Below are 19,267 nucleotides of genomic sequence, written 5' to 3'. Positions count from 1 at the left end.
CCACAACTATTGAGCCTACGCTCTAGAGCTCACGAGCCAGAACTACTGAGGCCCGAGCGCCTAGAGCCCATGCTCTGCAACAAGAGAAGCCACCAGTGAGAAGCCCGTGCACCACAACGAAGAGTAGCCTCCACTCACCATAACTAGAGAAAGCCCATGTGCAGCAACAAAGACCCAACGCAGGCAAAAACAAATTTAAAAAATAAAAATAAATTTTAAAAAATAATAATAATGATAATTAGTACTCCAGGAGATGACTTGGACAATGCAAGCAGTCAGTTTAGTGTGTCTAGAGCTGCCTCAAGAGATGCTCAGAGATGCACAACAACATCAGAGTGGCCATGCTGGCTTGCAGGAACTGAGACATCAGAGATAGAAATAGACTCTGAACACAACCCCGGCTACAAGAATAAAGGTGGTGTACACCTCTCTGGGGGAGGGAATCCTGGGTGCAGGCACTCCTTTAACTTTCTTAAAATAGAGTTGAGGGCCTCCCTGGTGGCGCAGTGGTTAAGAGTCCGCCTGCCGATGCAGGGGATACGGGTTCGTGCCCCGGTCTGGGAGGATCCCATATGCCGCGGAGCGGCTGGGCCCGTGAGCCATGGCCGCTGGGCCTGCGCATCCGGAGCCTGTGCTCCGCGACGGGAGAGGCCACAACAGTGAGAGGCCCGCATACCGCAAAAAAGAAAAAAAAAAAAAAAAAATAGAGTTGAAATCAGAGTTTTCTTTCCCTCTGAACTCTACTCTTGATATTCTGACTCTCCTTTACTAGGAAAAGTCATATATAAGTCAATACAACCTCTAATTACAATATCATTTCTCTATTTACCAGTCACATATGAACGAATTGGTGCTACAGACGCATTTGCAGCAGAACACAGTGAAATAATACTTTATATACCAAAATTGATCTAAACTAATCTCAACTAAAATGTAATGTATGACTATTGGGAGGATAAGAGGAAGAAAAATTTGTTATGAAGAACAAAATGAAAAACTCAATTCCACATCTTCCATGGCACAAAGTCAATAATGCCATTTAGGTATCGAGATAAATATCAAAGGAGCAGTTAAAATAGTTGAAGGTAATTTTTTCATAAGAAGTCTTGGAGATCTCTGAATCCTTAAATTATGTACACACATACACATTTGTTGGATAGTCACAGGTTTGGGGTTTTTTTTTTCCAAGCTCACATTTACAAAACCGGATAGGGAAGATTTCCCTAAGAAATGAATTAGAGATCTGAGGTTTAAGGAGGAGTTAACCCAATGATGAGAGAAGTCCAGACAAAGGAAACTGCATATGCAAAGGCCCTATTAAGAGAGAGCATGGTAAACAGGACTGAATAAAAAATTTCATGGTTGGAGAGGAGAGAGCAAGACCAAGTATGGTGTGAGTTGAAGCCACAGTCATTCAGGAGCCAGCTCATGAAGAGAAGAACTTTTAGGTATGTCCAAGTTTGTCTAGGGTAATTTCCATTGATGCCAGTGTCCCAGCATAAATATCAATAGCTCCCTCTCTCACACCAAGAAGGAAATAACCCTGTTTGAATGCTAAATTATACGGTCACCCTAGTATTAGGTAATACTGAGGATTTTACTCTTCATCCTAGAAGCTATCCTGGAAGCCACTTAAAGTGTTTTAAGCAAAGGCAGTGAAGTAATCATTTTTTTAGTGCAGAATGTTAGAGGGATAAGTGTTCTGGTACCCTATCCAATGTTTTGTTATATAAACATTGAGTAAGAATCTACTTTAAATCGACCTTTAAGAATGTCTTCTTCCTTTCACATCAAACACTCTTTATGACCTAAACTCATGACCTTTATTCCCCATTTCTTCCTTAATTATGGTCAGTGGCTTTGACCCTACTGCTCTTCTCTACCATTAGATGCTCCTCACAGTCAACAATAAGTCCCCACGAACCAAAGTCAATGGATACTTTCTAGGCCTTATCACACCAAAACTGTACTACCCTTCCTTTGTAAATCTCCTTGCCTTTCGGGACAACGCCTCTACTAATGTTTTCCATTTAGAAGCCAAGCCTACTTATCTCTCAACACTCGGATTTCACTGCCTCCCCAATTCCTCTGGGATGTGTCTCAAAACTTTACTAAGCTCCTACTCTGCCTTACATGGTATGGAGAAAGAGGTAGCCCCTTTCTCCATAGCAAGATGTGGATACTGCTATCACAGCACTTATTACATTGTACTAGCATATTGCAGTTACAGTATCGCAATACTGTAGTGCTTTTTATGTCTTCCTCACTACATTGTAAGCAACTTAACAGGCACTAAGTGTCCCATCTCCCTGTTACCAGCATCTGATTCAAGGCCTGGCATGTAGTACTTGTAATAGGGAAGAACCTGACTCCATATTGATCTGTTTCTTCTACTTTAACCTTTGTATTCTGTTGCTTTTGCTATAAGTTAATCATTAAAGGGATGTTGCCTACAGCTTAAAGTATACATAATGAGCCATCTCCAGGAACCCTGTCTCCCAGTTAAGCTAAAATACCTTGGTTTAGTTCACTAGGAATACCCTAACCAGGCCCACCTGGGAATGGATGCAGGTGAGAAGAAATTAACACATCCCCTCCCCTTCTGGCCTGAACCAGGAAAATATTAGCAACAACACATCACCATTTTTACTTTACCCCTCACCTCCCCCTCTTTGTTCTGAAAGAAACTAGCACCCAAACCCAGGCAAGATGGTTCTTTGGGACACTAGTCCACCATCTTCTTGGTGTGCTGGCCTTCCAAATAAAGTCACTATTCTTTGCCCCAACAACTCGTTTCTCGATTTACTGGCCTTCTGTGTGGGGAGCAGTACAAGCCTGCACTTCATAACAGTACCTGTTCCACAAATGCGTGCTGAATAAAAAATGAAAACAATACTTCTGCCATGAGTATTCAAGACTTATTTAGAGATTTTAGTTTATTTTAAAGTTATTATTAAGGTATGGAGTAAAGTAGGAAAGTTTTTCAACAAGGAAGAAAAGACAAAAGAGGTCTCTTTCAGTAATTCATTTTTACCCTTTCCTTATTAGCAAATGAAGCCCTCAGTATTTCAAACAGCTGCCTCAGTTACTGCACCCTCCTGAAAAATCCAAGATTATCTCAAATATCACTGTGAAAAAATCACATCTAGTACCATTTCCAAAAGTAGCACCCAAACCTGAAAGTCAACTGTCTTATGTAAGACTTCAACTCTGAGGACAGATGACAGTGCTCCAGGAGCCTGCTTCAGGTCGGTATTAAATGGCATGATCCATGTGAAAACCCTGTAACAATGCTAGAAGACAGAGCTAGGACCTATTCTAGCTCTGCCATTTATCTGCTAAGTTATCCCAGGCAAAATACTTAACCTCTCTGAGCCTCAAGTTTCCTCACCCATCAAACAGGGTTATCATAACACTTAAAAGACAATGTCTATAAAGCATCTAGAATAGTACCTGGTAAACACAATAAGCAGAAGATAAATGTTAGCTCTTTTTGTCCCACATCTTGCACCAGTATTCTAATCTCTCTAGGCCTCAATTTCTGAACCTACGCAGTGGGCTGGATAGATCAGATGATCCAAGTCCCCTCCTAGCTATAAAAGTGCTATAACCCTATGATCAACAAACACAAATGCAATAAAGGCAAAAAATTAAATTTAAAAAGGACCAAGTAAACATATTAGCTAGGGAAAGTCTCACTTATCATCTAGGTCTACAGCAAAGATATCAGCAGAAACCTAAGATTATGACCCAAATGTGGATCTTTTTACTCCTTTATGTTTGCAACATGAGCATAACAATAAAAATGATCGAGAACTAAAAACAACCTGCAGAAATTAAAAATAAATTCCCCCAAATGGACACCCATATGCTGTTACTGGCATCAAAAATTGGCAAAGTTGTAATTACTTTATCCAATGGTTAACATTTCACCAGTAAATTAGTTTAACGTTTAACCATTTTTATCAATATGTTAACCAGGAGAAAAAATTTGATATTCTCAGAAAGCGGGAAGAGGATAGGGCTTCCCTGGTGGCGCAGTGGTTGAGAGTCCGCCTGCCGATGCAGGGGACACGGGTTCGTACCCCGGTCCAGGAAGATCCCACATGCCGCGAAGCAGCTGGGCCCGTGAGCCATGGCCACTGAGCTTGCGCATCCGGAGCCTGTGCTCCGCAACAGGAGAGGCCACAACAGTGAGAGGCCCGCGTACCACAAAAAAAAAAAAAAAAAGAAAAAGAAAAAGAAAGCGGGAAGAGGATAATCATGGCCCTCTATGACCTCTGAGAAATTAGGTAGTCACTGCAAAGCCGACATCTCTGGTCACAGTAAACTAATCCTACCTATTGAAGGCTGTTAACTTATCTTCAAAAATGACGATATAGCACATTTACTGACATGTAAAGAAGTTCACAAAGCAGTGTAGCATGATAGAAGGTTACACATCAATATTTATCATAAACCCATTTTTCGTTAATAATATGGATATAAAAAGAAAAACTTCAGAGCTCTTATTTATGGAACTAAGGGTGACTTATTTTCTTCTTGGTGTTTATCTGTATTTTCTAATTTTCCATAATGAATATATAATTTTTGTGTAACAAAAAAATTAGTTTTTTAAAATTTCCCAAATATAACAGCCAAAACACAATCCCTTTTATCAGAGAGATATACTGGGGAAAAAAAAAAAGTTAAAAACTCTGATTAGGAAACTTCCCTGGATCCCAGAAATAATTGGGAACTTCAGTTAGACAGGGTCTCGTCACCCAATTAACACTTAAGGCTCATTCTCACTGTTTGTACATGAAATAGACCCACAGTGATGATGTAGAAGTCTAAAGATCTCTAACTCAGAGATACCTGAGGTGACGTCATCTGGACAAATGAAAAGAACAAGCAGAATGGAGTATATGGAGATTAAAAAAAAAACATTCAGCAGCATATTTTTACAGTGCTTTATCTTTCACTCTGTGTGTTTACTTCCTTGAGCCTGGGTACACCAAAAGATTACCTAGTCTAACCTCCTAGTTTAAATAAACAACTCCAAAAGATATGCTCTACCAAACATCCTTTGAAAGCATGGGAAGGAAGTATCATGATGGTTTCATTACTTAGGACCTGTCTCCTAGACTTTAACACCAATTCTAGGCGTCTATCCTTCCTGTTCTTCCCTTGAAAATTAAAGTAATATTTACCATGAAGTTTTATACCTCTCATATTAAGGCAAGGGTGTTACTGGCAACTTGCTTCTACCAGGGCAAAATAAGGACATAAACAAAAGACCAAGTAATATATGGGATCAAGATTTTTGTTTTTCAATTAATTATCCTACCTACAAAGGAAAGTCCCTAGAGCAGATCAGCATTTATTACTTTAGGTTTGAAAACTGAAAAATATGAATGTTAAAACAATCCTGCAGATACTGTTTAGCCCTGCACCTAAATTTCATTCTGTGTGACCAAAATATGTAGAAAGTCAACACAGTAAACATATATAATAAGTCCAAATATACAGTAAATCCCCAGCACCCCCTTCTCCCCAAAGAAAGAGAAAAAAAATAGTTTATCTGATTTACTTTCACTTCCACATACTTCCTAATTTCTTCAAATACCCAATTCTGATAAAAATCCATCCGTTATTATGAGACAAGTAAATGAGAGGCTAGAAAAAGATCTGGGTTTCTTAATTCTTCCTGAGATTCAGAAAACTACTAGTTATGGGGCTTCCCTGGTGGCGCAGTGGTTGAGAGTCCGCCTGCCGATGCAGGGGACGTGGGTTCGGTCCGGGAGGATCCCACATGCCACGGAGCGGCTGGGCCTGTGAGCCATGGCCGCTGAGCCTGTGTGTCCGGAGCCTGTGCTCCACAACGGGAGAGGCCACAACAGTGAGAGGCCTGTGTACCGCAAAAAAAAAAAAAAAAAAAAAAAACTACTAGTTATGCCTTATCCCAATTACACAGATGAGGCATGAAAGCTCAAAGAATTAAAGTATTAATACCTGCCCCAAGTCACAAAATGTAGGAAGGTGCAAATTCATGTAGTGCTCTTGCTTAACACTACTGTATCTCAGGCTACTGTGACTGACAAGTGTCCCAATTATACATGCGAGTAGCGTGTGAACATCTGTACACATTTTTTAATGAAAACACACAAATCCAAATTTCCCAACAGAAGTTTCCTTACTAACGTACTGACAAAGCAAAACCAGAGGAATGTCGTTTTCCCAAAGGAATATACTATGTAGGCTTGATCCCCTCAACCTCAAACCTATCCTATTCAAAACTTGCTTGGGGATGGAGGTAGGAAGCCTAAAAATCTTCAGGTGCATATATACTGTGAAAAAAATACAAGCAACATTACACTTTATTCTATTTTGAGAAAAACTTTTATTTTCATAAAATTGTATTTAAAAAGAAGCACCATCTGTTTTGAAAAGATATGAAATTCTGCTTTAAATAACACATTTTTTGTCCAGTATCTCAAAGACTAATTTGAAAACACTGGCTTTGAGGCCCAATACCTATAATACACTAAACTATGTTTCTTGGGACATCCTTTTTATTTTTTTTTAAGATTTAGTTTTATATTTTTGGCTGCACTGGGTCTTTGTTGCTGCGTGCAGGCTTTCTCTAGTGGCAAGCGGAGGCTACTCTTTGTTGCAGTGCATGGGCTTCTCATTACATTGAGGTGGCTTCTCTTGTTGTGGAGCATGGGCTCCAGGCACAAGGGCTTCAGTAGTTGCAGCATGTGGGTTCAGTAGTTGTGGCACACAGGCTTAGCCGCTCCATGGCATATGGGATCCTCCCAGACCAGGGATCAAACCTGTGTCCCCTGCATTGGCAGGTGGATTCTTATCCACTATGCCACCAGGGAAGTCCTGGGACATCCTTTTAAAAAAAATTTTTTTAATGAAGGGACAGTAAATTGACTTGCTCAGCATCTCAAACAATGCTACAGCATCCATTTTATTAGTTATATTCCAGTGAGCCCCCATCTCCAGTTTCCTAATTAATTCATAATTCTCAAAAATGAGAAAATGACTTTAGAGTTAATTTTGCATCCTTTCAAGCTTGAATATCTACCGTGAACCAATCAATCAATCAAATTTATTTGTGTTTGAGGAATAAAGCACAACTTCTAGAACCTGATGAGTCAAGCAAAGTTACTAAGAAGTAGTCAATTAAAAAACATGAATCAGGGCTTCTCTGGTGGTGCAGTGGTTGGGGGTCCACCTGCTGACGTAGGGGACACGGGTTCGTGCCCCGGTCCGGGAAGATCCCACATGCCATGGAGCGGCTGGGCCCATGAGCCATGGCCGTTGAGCCTGCGCGTTTGGAGCCTGTGCTCCGCGACGGGAGAGGCCCACATACCGCAAAAAAAAAAAAAAAAAAAAAAAAACATGAATCATTACTCTCTTATATGTAATCCCAGAGCTCTAAAGCTTAAATTTTCATTAATTCATTTGGTGACAAAACTTGACCTGAATGGACATGAGGCTATTTTCAGTTGTCTTTCTCCATTTACTGTGACTATTAATCTTTCCCTGCAGAAATACCTGTTCCACATAGAGTGCTACCCCAGACCCCACTGGGGTGTCATATACAGTATACGCATCATACTACCTTCTTAAAGTTGGAATTGCTTTTAATTCCAAACACTTGTGGCTATAAGGGTTTTACATAAAAGACTATGGACCTGTACCACTGAAGAAAAAAAAAATGTATGCATCCACAAAATTAGTTACTGAACAACTGTTCAACATAACTTTCTCTTACATTTAGTTTTCCTGCAGAATTAGTTAATACTGAAATTCTCAATTAAGTCAGTTTTTCTTTGCTTTTTTGTTTAAAGTGTTGACTGATGGTATTCATCATCATTCTTGCCAAGTATTCCCCAAAAAAGCTTCCAATGAAATATAATTAGGCTTGGAATAAACTGGAGTAGCTATATCTTAGATCTGAGATCAGTTTCCCTGTAAGAGACCACCTGCACAGAAGCCATTGTCAAATTCTTTCTAGCAGAACAAGTGTCTCCGAGAATTCTTCTGTCTTTGAGGTATGTTGTATGCTAAAGAACCAAGAAGGGACTAAGTAATTTTGGAATCTATAATTCTCTCAAGACTTGCTTTCTTTTTTTTTTTAATGAAAGCTTATTTATTTGTTTGTTTGTTTATTTATTTATTTTTGGCTGTGCTGGGTCTTCGTTTCTGTGCGTGGGCTTTCTCTAGTGGCAGCGAGCAGGGGCCACTCTTCATTGCAGTGCGCGGGCCTCTCACTGTCGCGGCCTCTCGTTGCGGAGCACAAGCTCCAGACGTGCAGGCTCAGTAGTTGTGGTTCACGGGCCTAGTTGCTCCACGGCCAAGTAGGCCCGTGAACCACACGGGAAGCCCCAAAACTTGCTTTCTTAATCTAAATCCACCTAAATAATAGACTAATTACAAAGACTCTAACTCCAAATAAGTCACAGAAAATTATTCTTAAATGAAAGAGCTCAATGGACCCAAACAGAAAATAAAACATTTCTTCCTTTTCATCTTACAAATTATACTTCAATTATTGTTCAAAATTAAAATATTTCCAAGATTTCCAAGGATTACTATGCACAGGCACTGACCTCCCACTAGACCCTAATAAAAAAGCAGTAGGGACTTCCCTGGTGGCGCAGTGGTTAAGAGTCCGCCTGCCAACACAGATGACACGGGTTCGATCCCTGGTCTGAGAAGATCCCACATGCCACAGAGCAACTAAGCCCGTGCACCACAACTGCTGAGCCTGCTCCCTAGAGCCCACGAGCCACAAATACTGAGCCCACATGCCGCAACTACTGAAGCCTGTGCGCCTAGAGCCCGTGCTCGGCAACAAGAGAAGCCACCACAAATGAGAAGCCCACGCACCGCAATCAAGAGTAGCCCCTGCTCGCCGCAACTAGAGAAAGCCCGCACGCAGGAACAGAGACACAACGCAGCCCAAAATAAACAAATAAATATTAAGAAAAAAAGCAGTAAACAATGAATAAACCCATAGCAAGAAAGTGAACAGAAAAAGGATCATTAGCAAACATTTCAACAAATTTCTAGTAGATAAAATGTAGAGGACGTCCCTGGTGGCACAGTGGTTAAGAATCTGCTTGCCAATGCAGGGGACATGGGTTTGAGCCCCGGTCCGGGAAGATCCCACATGCTGCGGAGCAACTAAGCCCGTATGCCGCAACTACTGAAGCCCGCGCGCCTAGGGCCCACGCTCCGCAACAAGAGAAGCCACTGCAATGAGAAGCCTGCGCACTGCAACGAACAGTAGCCCCCACTCGCTGCAACTAGAGAAAGCCCATGTGCAGCAACAAAGACCCAACACAGCCAAAGATAAATAAATAAATAAATTAAAAAAAAATAAAAACTTAGTGGCTTAAAAAAAAAATGTAGATAAAAGTACCTACCACAGAACGCGCACACAGGGGCTACAGGAGAAAGTGAGGCAGACTTAAAATGAGGGATTAACTGGTGAAACAGCTTTGCACCTCGCCCTCCTGGGCACCCCTTAACATAACTGCAGGCTTTCCAACAAGTTGGCCAAGAATACATCCCATTCTTACATAAAGAGACCCTAATTTGCTCTTACACTCAGAAAAGTGGGAAGGAGCTACCTAAATAACCCGGCAGTAATATTCAAACATTACCTAGTTCTTCATTTGAAAATGTAGACAACTAAGGATCAGCAATTGACAAAAATGAGTAGGAAGATAAAAAGCAAACCAAACAAAAAGAACAAGTGACCAGGGAGGGAAAAGAGATAATCCAATTAACAGAAGAGAATTTAAAAAGAAAACCCTAAATATTACCCTCAGACAGATTAAAGAAAATAATGCATCCTTAAAAATAAACACAAGCTGAAAAAAAAGAGAAATACCTGTACAAAAAGATTTCTTGGAATTAAAAGTATGACTTGTGCTTTAAAATGTCACTATTGAGTCGGAGAAGAGCAAAGTAATTTCCCAGGATGAAAAAAAGAATTATAAGAAAACAAGAAACCCAAGAGTTCAACATTCCAACAAGAGAGAACAAAGAAAATGGAGCACAGAAAACATACGGAATAAAGTAAATTTCCCAGAGCTAAACAAAGACCAAGACTTTAAATGGAAAGGACCTGCTTATAACAACTACAATGCATAAGAGAATACCCATACCTAGACCTATCACCATGCAATCCCAGTAAACCAGGAGAAAAGAAAATTCCAAAGCTTCCCGAGAGGCAAAGCAATTACCAAAGGAAAGTAACTGTGATTGGCATTAGGTAGACATGAACAACAACTGGCTACTAGAAGACAACGGGGCAATATGATACTTTCCAAGCTGTGAGGAAAAATGTTAAACCAGTATTCTATACCTAGCACAACTATTAATCAAGCATGAGACAAAAATCAAAATTATTTTCAGATACATGAGACTTGGAAAGTCTACCTCCTGCCATCTTTTCTGAATAAGTAACTTAAGGATGTTCTCCAATAAAATGAAGGAAGAAACCAAGGAACCGAAAATATGTGATACAGGAGGAAACTGGGTCTAAATCAGGTAAATTCCTAGGACGTCAACTGCACATCATGTCTTAAGAGCAGAGAGCTTAAGGGAAGAAAGTAGCCTCATATAATAGATATTATGATTAGATATCTTTTAAAAGTTTGAAGATATGCTAAAGGCAAATTTTTCTTTAATCAGCAAGAAAAATGGAAGGCTATTTAGGAACAAAATTGTACAAAGAAAGTCAGGATTGGAACATGAAAGTAAAATGTGGTATGTTTTGAGGAATTGATGGCACATCAGAAAATAAAATACATCTAATCCTAATAATATATATATATATATATATATTCAGGTTCTCTCTATATAGTTATATATAGATATCTATCTATCTATAAAATCCCAGTACACTACCTGACATCTCAAAGAAAATTGTTTTCAATTGTCAAGCCCTCGGACAGGCCTTCCTTAACTACACCATCCCTTCACCCTGATCTATTTTTATTCCCCTAGTATCTGTTATCCTAACATTATATCACATTCACTAATTTCATTGATTCTAACACATATATTCTTCACTTTTTAATCTTGATGAAACCAGCATGCATTTTACAATCCATGCAGAGCATTTTACAACTACAGTCAGCCAGGTGGCAGTCTTGTTACTGTGTGGAAAACCTTCAGTGGATACCTTCTGAAAAGATTATAAAAGCACCAGCGTCAAAATGTTTCAGATTAGATGAAATACAATTTTTACTCGCTTGCTGGGTATCTCCCCTATCATCAACATAAGGGCAGTAACTTATTTTTTTCAAATCTCTGTATCCTCCACATAAAACAGTGACTGGCAGGTAACAGATACTTAATCTGTGTCACACTTTAACATCTCTGAAAACAGGGTGGGTCCAACAGGATGGATCCTGCATAGTTGGCCCTGAAGTTTTTCTTCTTAGTGGTACACGTGATAATGGTGAATCATATAAGCAATGGCATCCAAGATATGAAGAAATTCAGTAATGAAAAGTTTGGAGGAAGATGGAGACAGCAGTGAGTGAACTGACCCATTTCAAAGACGACTCCAAAGATTAGAAAATCCAGGAAACAGAAACATAAGCTTATTATTTTTATTTTGTGGAATTAAATACTCAAAGAAATAAAAACAAAAGGGCTAAATGAGATTGTCTCCTGGAAGGAGGCAAGAGACATCGTTTTTCACTATAAGCCCGTCTATACCATTTTTTTTTTGTTTACCAAGTGCATATATTCTTTATGAACCGTTTTTCAAGTATTTAACAAGATGGGGAAGTTGAGATTCACATACTGAAAATCACAGAGACCGATACAGGAACATTTACACGGAGACAGAAAGACATTCAGGGAAACAAAAAGTCAAAGTCAGAATCAGGTATCTCCAGAGATTTCAACTGGCAAGAGGGGATGAAGACCACCGGAATTCTGGAGGAAAACCGAGCAATATTCTAAAGCGTGACATCAACACTAGCTGCCTACTGAGAATAACTATGCATTTTGCTCATCAGAAAGGCAAGGTAGGATCGGCAAAGGCTTGCTGGTTTATCCGTGTGCCCTGGACTGAAAAATTCAGACCCCCTTATGTGAAAAAATTACAAGCTCTCCCTCGCCACAACTCTCCACATTTACACAACACCCTTTCACCTGCCCTGGCCTATCAACACAATGACAGATGCGGGGACTGAGCTGGGTCTCCCCTACACCCGAAAAAGCAAGAGACTATGTCTGGGCGATACAAAAGCTAGGGAAGAGAACTGCTGCAGGAGGGCAGGCGGTTCGTCGATCCGAGAACGGTGGCCAAGACGTGAAAAAACCCAGCTTGCGGAGTCCGGTGCAGAGAAACACCCAAGGACCGGGGCCTGTCTCGGCAGAAAGAAAGGACACCTTTCCCCAGAGAAAGCTAACCAGCTTGAACACCCAACTTGCCCAGAGCCGACAGTGGCGCGCAGTTCAGACTCCGCCCCTCCCTCTTCGCCCAAGGCAGGCGCAGAAAGATCGCAAAATGTCACAGGGCCAAGACTGAGCGCGCCAAAGCGGGACCCACCCCCGGGAGACCGGGACGCCGGAGGCAGGTCCCTCCCCTTCCTCTCTCAGCCCGCGCAGAACTCATTCATTCTCCAGGAGGGCAGCCGGTCCTCCCCGGCCGGCCATTCCTGCACCGCAAACCCACCAGACGCTTTGTCTCGGGCCTGGCCGGAAACCGGGGCGCGCATTCGAGCGCGCGCCCAGACGCCACCTCCCCGCACCTGGCGCCCGCCCGATCTCCGCGCGTTTAAAGCCTTCTGGATCCCGGGGTCCGAGGCCCGAAGCCGGTTGCCTGTCGCTGGCGGCCCCAGGCGCGCACTTCGCCGAGTCCCACTGGGTATCCAGGATCGGGAAATGTGCATCCCGGTCCCACCATCACTACAGCTTGAGACCCCCGCGCGACCCCCGCCCCTGCTGAAAAACACTAGATTCTTTCTCCTTCTTGGAGACCGAGACCCTGCCCCTTCCGAAGGACTTGAGCACACCGGCCCTCGCCCTCCCGCCCGAGCTGCGCCCCCGGCACTCACTTGAGGAGCAGCTGGTCGTGCTCGGCCTTGAACTTGCCCAGCTCGATCTGCAGCTTGGCGCGCTCGCGGGCCGTGTCGTCGAGCGCGCGTCGCGCGTCGGCCAGCTCGGTCTCGTAGAGTGCCTTGAGGCCGGTGAGCTCGCGGCCGCGCACCTCCTCACGCTCCGTCACCTGCAGCTGCAGCGCGCTGTTCTCCGTCTCCAGGCTGCGCACCTTGTCGATGTACACGGCCAGCCGGTCGTTGAGCTCGCGCAGCTCCTCCTTCTCTTGCAGCCGCGACAGCCGCGTGGGGCTCAGTGGCGTGGCTGGGCCGCCGGCGCGGCTGCCCGTCCGCGGCGGCACGGGGGTCGCTGTCGCCATGGCGATCGGCGAGGAGAGCTGAGCGCGGAGGCCGCGGGCAGCGACGGAACACGGAGGGGGCGGCAGGCGGGGAAGCGTGAGGGAAGGCACGAACCGACGATCCGCGCTCGCTGAGAGGCCGACGTCGGGGGAAAGGACGAAGCACCTGGGATGGCGGGAGAGGGGTTACAGCACAAAGGGCAAAGGGGGAGGACTACGAATCAATTAAACGTAAAACGCCCTTTGTAAGAAAACATGCACACACTCACACACGCGCGCACACACGCTCGGGAAATACAGGGTGAGGGTGGCCGGGAGAGCCGAGTAGAGTCCGCGCGCCGCCGCCGCCGCCGAGTCTCCCGCCCGCAGCACTTTGTTTCCTCTCAGGCGGCGCTGAGCCGCGGGCGGGGGGAGGAGGGCGGAGGGGCGGGCTGGCTGCGAGCCGCTGGGGGCGGAGGTGGCGCGGGCCGCGGCGCCGCGCTCCCCAAGATGGCCGGCGCGCTCCTGCGTCTCCACGTGACCGTCGCTGGCCAATGGGGGGCCGGCAACTCGGGGGCCGGGCCTGTAAATTCAAAATCTGGCCCTCAGGCAACCGTCGGCTCGGCGCGCCTGGCTGGGCGTGGCGGGGGGCGGAAGGACTGAGGGCTGTGGGGAGGGGTGCCAGGGACTGCTCGCGCGGCGGCTTTGGGCCCCGCGCCGGCCGGGCCTTCCCACCAGCCCGCGTGGACCGCTTGTCGGATCTGGTCGGCTGATGGCGGGAAGGGGCCCAGAGGCTTCCGGGGCGGGTCCGCGCCGCCGCCCACACCCGGCGGTTCAGGGAAATTCAAATGTAAACGTCTCTAACTGACACACGCAAAACTCTTAGAGCCCGGGACGACAGCGGGCGTTGTAACCTTATCCCCGCCCCGCGGTGAGGGTTCGGAAGACGGCCTGGAGGCCCGGCCGCTGTGGAGTTACGTAATGAGCGCTGGTGTCCGAGGTTCAAGACCAACTGCGTGCGGGTTCCAAGTGCAAGCCTTTATTTTTCTCTCAGGTGGAAAACGGTGTAGCAAAACACCTCCTCCCATCAAATTGACGCACGCGTGTCTTGAAGCGGATGGATAAAGACCACAGAAAAGCCAGTGCTGATGGGCGGTCCCCGATCCGTTTATTTCTTAACAATTTAGGGCTTTATAAAATCAAAACCACCTCACAAGTGATATGATTAACATGTTACTAAGTACATAGCACAAGCTCTTCATGGTCATACTTCACTAAAATCCCATGTATCAAAATCGAAACTTGTGAAAACTTAAGTAGAAATGCTTTTTGCTTTGAAAAGGGATTCCCCTGAAATGTAATTGACCACAGGTCTAACAGAATGTCCATCAATCCCTTTGAAAAGTTTTAAACTTTTAGACTTAACATTTATTGAAGTTTACTATGTGCCCTGCCCTGGGCTTTTCGTGGATTATCCATCCTCACATTCTGTGGTGTGGGAACCAGATTCCTTCCATTTGAAAATGTATCCACGTAATAGATGAACTTCCTTACAGCCGCCCGGCAGGCGACAGGATTGCCTTTGAGCCCAGGAGGTTTCAATCGCCTCCAGAGCCTCACCCTCAACTATAACCTGGAAGGCCCTTTAGGGACGCATCGGTAGAGTAATTACAGGTTAGTTACCTTAATAATGGCAGAAATGAACACTAGAATGTTCTTTAAATATTTTTTTTAATTTTATTTATTTATTTATTTATCTTTGATGTGTTGGGTCTTCGTTTCTGTGTGTGGGCTTTCTCTAGTTGCGGTGAGCAGGGGCCACTCTTCATCGCAGTGCGCTGGCCTCTCACTATCGCGGCCTCTCTTGTTGCGGAGCACAGGCTCCAGACGCGCAGGCTCAGTAGTTGTGGCTCACGGGCCCAGTTGCTCCGCGGCATGTGGGATCTTCCCAGACCAGGGCTCGAACCCGTGTCCCCTGCATTGGCAGGCAGATTCTCAACCACTGCACCACCAGGGAAGCCCTGTTCTTTAAATATTAATCATGCACATAAGAATTAGTGAAAGGCACCGGTTGAATATCATCCTCCTTGAATTTCCGGGCACTCTGTGAGTGATGATACTCTTCTTATTAACGGTTCTATTTCCTTCCCTGTTTGTTATCTAAAATACCTCCTTCCTTAATGTCCTTGACAATTAAAAAGTCGAAAAGGTTCTTTTTTGAAGTTGGTGTTAGGAGTTTATAAGTATTCAAGTAAAGTTTTAATAACTTAAAAGGACCTTGAAAATCTAAATTACTTATAAAGAAATGAAGCCTAAAGAAGGTGAGTGCTGTGTCCAAGGTGGTAGAATCCGGACTGCAATGTAATTCCAGTCTTCTTGAGGCCCTTTCCACTACACTGACAGCTTGGCTTTCACTCTATACCCTCCTTTTACCTCAGACGTTAAAAAAAATATTTGGAAATATTTGAAAATTATTTTCTCTCCATTTTGGAAGACTGTATGTGAAGTGATTTCAGGCATGATCTCTACTGCTCTCAACCCCACTAAGCTTTCTCTTGAAAGCTTGAGAATCCCTCAATCTCATTGTTTTAGGAAACTCAGATTATATCCTATTAGCTGAAACAACAAATACACTGGAGTCAGACAGTTGGGGATTTGCTGGTGATAGCAGTGTAACTTTATGGAAGTTACTCCTTGGTTTCCTCATAGGAAATGGGGATGATTCCTACCTTGCAGGGGTTTGCAATAATTAAAGTAATATGTGTAGTGTTTAAACATAATACGGGAAGGCTAAATAGTAATCCTTGCTAATAGTAATCCTGTGTCTCCTACCAAAAACAATGAAAAAAGATGGAAAATCTCTTAGCCTTAGAATTAGGTACCTGCGCAAACATTTGGTCAGGCACTTTACTAAATGTAAACTTCTCTTATTCTCTTGGCTTTTCCCAAGCCTAACTCCGTACCTGGAATAAGGCCTATTTCATGCCTGCTCTTTCATACTAAATGTGCCCAGCCCTCTTCATTTAAAGAATTCCTGCAATCCCGTTACCACCACCGTTTTCCCCAATAAATGAGAAGTAGCAAATACTATATGAGTATGGGGACAATGCTCCTGCATTTACAAGGACAATCATGATTTCAAATATTCTGCCTGATTTTTTTTTCTATAAACCTTCACTTACTTGTCAGTGCACATGTTCTGATTAGTGGTTAGGCCATGTATATTGCCACCAAGCTTCAACTTCCCATGGCATCACTTACCTCTTTGAAACTCCTCCCAAAACACACAGCTGCCTCACTACATGCAGAGAATTTATTTGACATTTGCCCTACTTTCTGTATGTCTTATGGATCTGGGACAAAAAAACACAGGATACCTATCAGGTCTGGGCAGAAGGGACCCAGACTAGGATGGGGGTAGGTAGGAAGGGAGAAGAGGAGAGACTGAAAGCTAGCAAGTAACCCAATTTTGTCCCAGGAGAGGGGAGAGACAGCTGGCAGTTAGCTGAGTATACAGTGTAAACAAATGGGGAAGCTAGGGATGCAGTACAAAATGAAGAAAAGTATTGCTAAGCAGTGTCTCTTTTTTTAACTGGTGTCTCTTCAGTATATGTTTTCTGAATATTTGAATGACGAAATAAATTAATACATGGTCTTCCACTAGACCAGATTGTTTCTATTTAATATACTTTGCAAAGTTAATACTTTTTCTAGGTATCATAAAAACATAAGAATAAATCATGTTTTAGAAGGTTGAGGAGCTATCCAGAATCCACTCCAACTCTGATAAAATAATATTTGTGTTTTAAAAAGAACTTAAGGGTTTTAAAGGGTATTTATCACCTTCAATAGAGTTCTCTTAGCATAGCCCCATGAAATTTATACACTGCTCAAAATTGTTTTCCAAATTGCTTGTTAAAATCTGGATACATGGCAAGAGTAGGGTTGGCAGGATTATTTTAACTCAATGGTTCCATCTGACTGATCGCTTGTGATTTACTCAAAAAGAAAAACCAATTTGCACTTTTGTATTTTAGTTTTATTTTATGCCAAAATATGCTCATAAACCTCAACATTTTATTTAAATTATTTTTAAAAGATATCTTTCAAGCATTTGTTAAACTAAACTATGCATCTGATTTTTAACAGCTTTTTTTTAGTCGTACAAAAGTATGCCCCTTCACCCTATATTCTGCATCTTTGCCTTTAGAATGGTAAAAATAACAAAAAAGACTGGAGTCTAAGTGTAGGGTTTACATGTAATTCAGCTGTTTCTGCTCTGGTTGGAACTGACCCCACTCAAAGAGTTTTTCATGAAAAAACAAAGTCTTTAGTCACTTTGTCTGGATGTATGGTTTATCCCTCCCAATAACACTTTAATTTATTCATTTAGTTCATAGATTATTGAGGTGAGACTTTCCTTGCCTAAAATATCTTCCCCACCAGTCTTCCTCTGTCGCTTCGCCTGAAATTTCCCCATAAATCTTAGTCTTTCAGGTCAATCTAGAAAAGTAACGGCACTATTTCCAGACCCCACAGCTGAGTTCAGGAATGCAGAGGAAAAACGAAGTTACAATATTTGCACAGTTGATATGGAAGAATGACGTTTCAACCAGCTGTCAGGATGTTCTTTTCTTCTTCCTCATTACCACAATTTTGGGGGCCATTCTTCCCAGAATGGCATGGTTAAACCAGAACTAAAGATAATCACACCATTCTCAGCTTTTAAGTTCAATAACTTTGACATTGGTATAAGAAAAGATTTGAAAAGAAGTGTAATCTGGTTAAACCAGTCCCCTCCACCCCATTTCCCATCCCTATCACCCCAACCCCAGTGAATGCCTCCTGGCTGAAAAAGGAAGGAGAGTTTGAAGCCAGATGCACTGTCATGGTCCCTTGTCCCATTCCTGAGCTGAGTTGAGGATAGGGGTGAAGGATCCAAGAGTAGAGATGGTTTGTGCCTCACAACAAAGTCTCTTGTTTCCTTCTGTCTTGAGGCAACGGAACAGAAGCCAAGAGCAGCCTTCCTTAGAATCACTGTAGACAGCAGCCTCAAAACAATGGCAACAAGGGGTATGAAGAGCAACAAGGGGAGTGCAGAACAGCCTAACCTTCTGTGATTGTTAATGTTATGTCTTAATTTAGCTGGACCACAGTGCCCAGATATGTGGTCAAGTATTATCTGGACATTTCTGTGAGGGTGTTTTAGATGAAAATAACATTTGAATCAGTGGACTTTGAGTAAAGCAGGTTGCCCTCCATGCTGTGGGTGGGCCCCATCCAATCAGTTGAAGGCCTGAAAGACTGATATCCCCAAGCAAGACAGAATTTTAACAGCAGACAGCTTTCAGACTTGAATTGCAACATTGGCTCCTCCTATATCTCCAGCCTTCCAGCCTATCCTGTAGATGTTGGACTTGCTAACCTCCCTAATCACACAATCCAATTCCTTAAAATAAATCTGTCTATATATACACCTCCTACTGGATCTGTTTCTTTGGAGAACCCTTACGTACACCTTTCCTATGCCCATCAGAAGGATGTGGAGGAGCTAAGGAAAGCCAACAGATTGAATTGAGTGAATTGCACAGGGATGCTGCAGACTGAGCTGGGTGAACTGGCCACTCAAGGCATGGTGGAACTGCAGACAATTCAGCAGAAGCATTGAAGACAGACGTGACAGAGGCCAACGTACTCAGGAACTAAAAGAAGTCACAAATAGAAAAGGCCAGCACAGAATGGAGACAGAGCAAAACCAAGAGGCAGATGGCTCTCCCTACCGTTGGTAAGAACCTCCTTGGACTTAAAATCAATCTCAGGACAGAAAGGATGAGATGAAAAATCTTTGGAGTATTAAACTCG

General features: G+C 43.2%; 1 protein-coding gene across 1 annotated transcript in view; it reads right to left on the bottom strand.

Moving 5' to 3' along the window:
- LMNB1 (lamin B1) overlaps nucleotides 1-13,835 on the bottom strand; it is a 70,638-nt gene extending 56,803 nt beyond the window's left edge. The window contains exons 1-2 of the mRNA XM_060093299.1: nucleotides 13,696-13,835; nucleotides 13,089-13,592 (exon numbers count right to left, since the gene is read on the bottom strand). Coding sequence (XP_059949282.1) covers nucleotides 13,089-13,447 — 359 coding nt within the window. The 5' untranslated portion in view covers nucleotides 13,448-13,592; nucleotides 13,696-13,835. The remainder of the gene's footprint in view (nucleotides 1-13,088; nucleotides 13,593-13,695) is intronic.
- Nucleotides 13,836-19,267: the final 5,432 nt, after the last annotated feature.

This window comes from Mesoplodon densirostris, chromosome 3 (assembly GCF_025265405.1).
Source record: "Mesoplodon densirostris isolate mMesDen1 chromosome 3, mMesDen1 primary haplotype, whole genome shotgun sequence".
Classification (NCBI taxonomy): Eukaryota; Metazoa; Chordata; class Mammalia; order Artiodactyla; family Ziphiidae; genus Mesoplodon; species Mesoplodon densirostris.
Note: the sequence above shows the minus strand (reverse complement) of the source record. Positions and strands in the feature narration are given on the sequence as shown.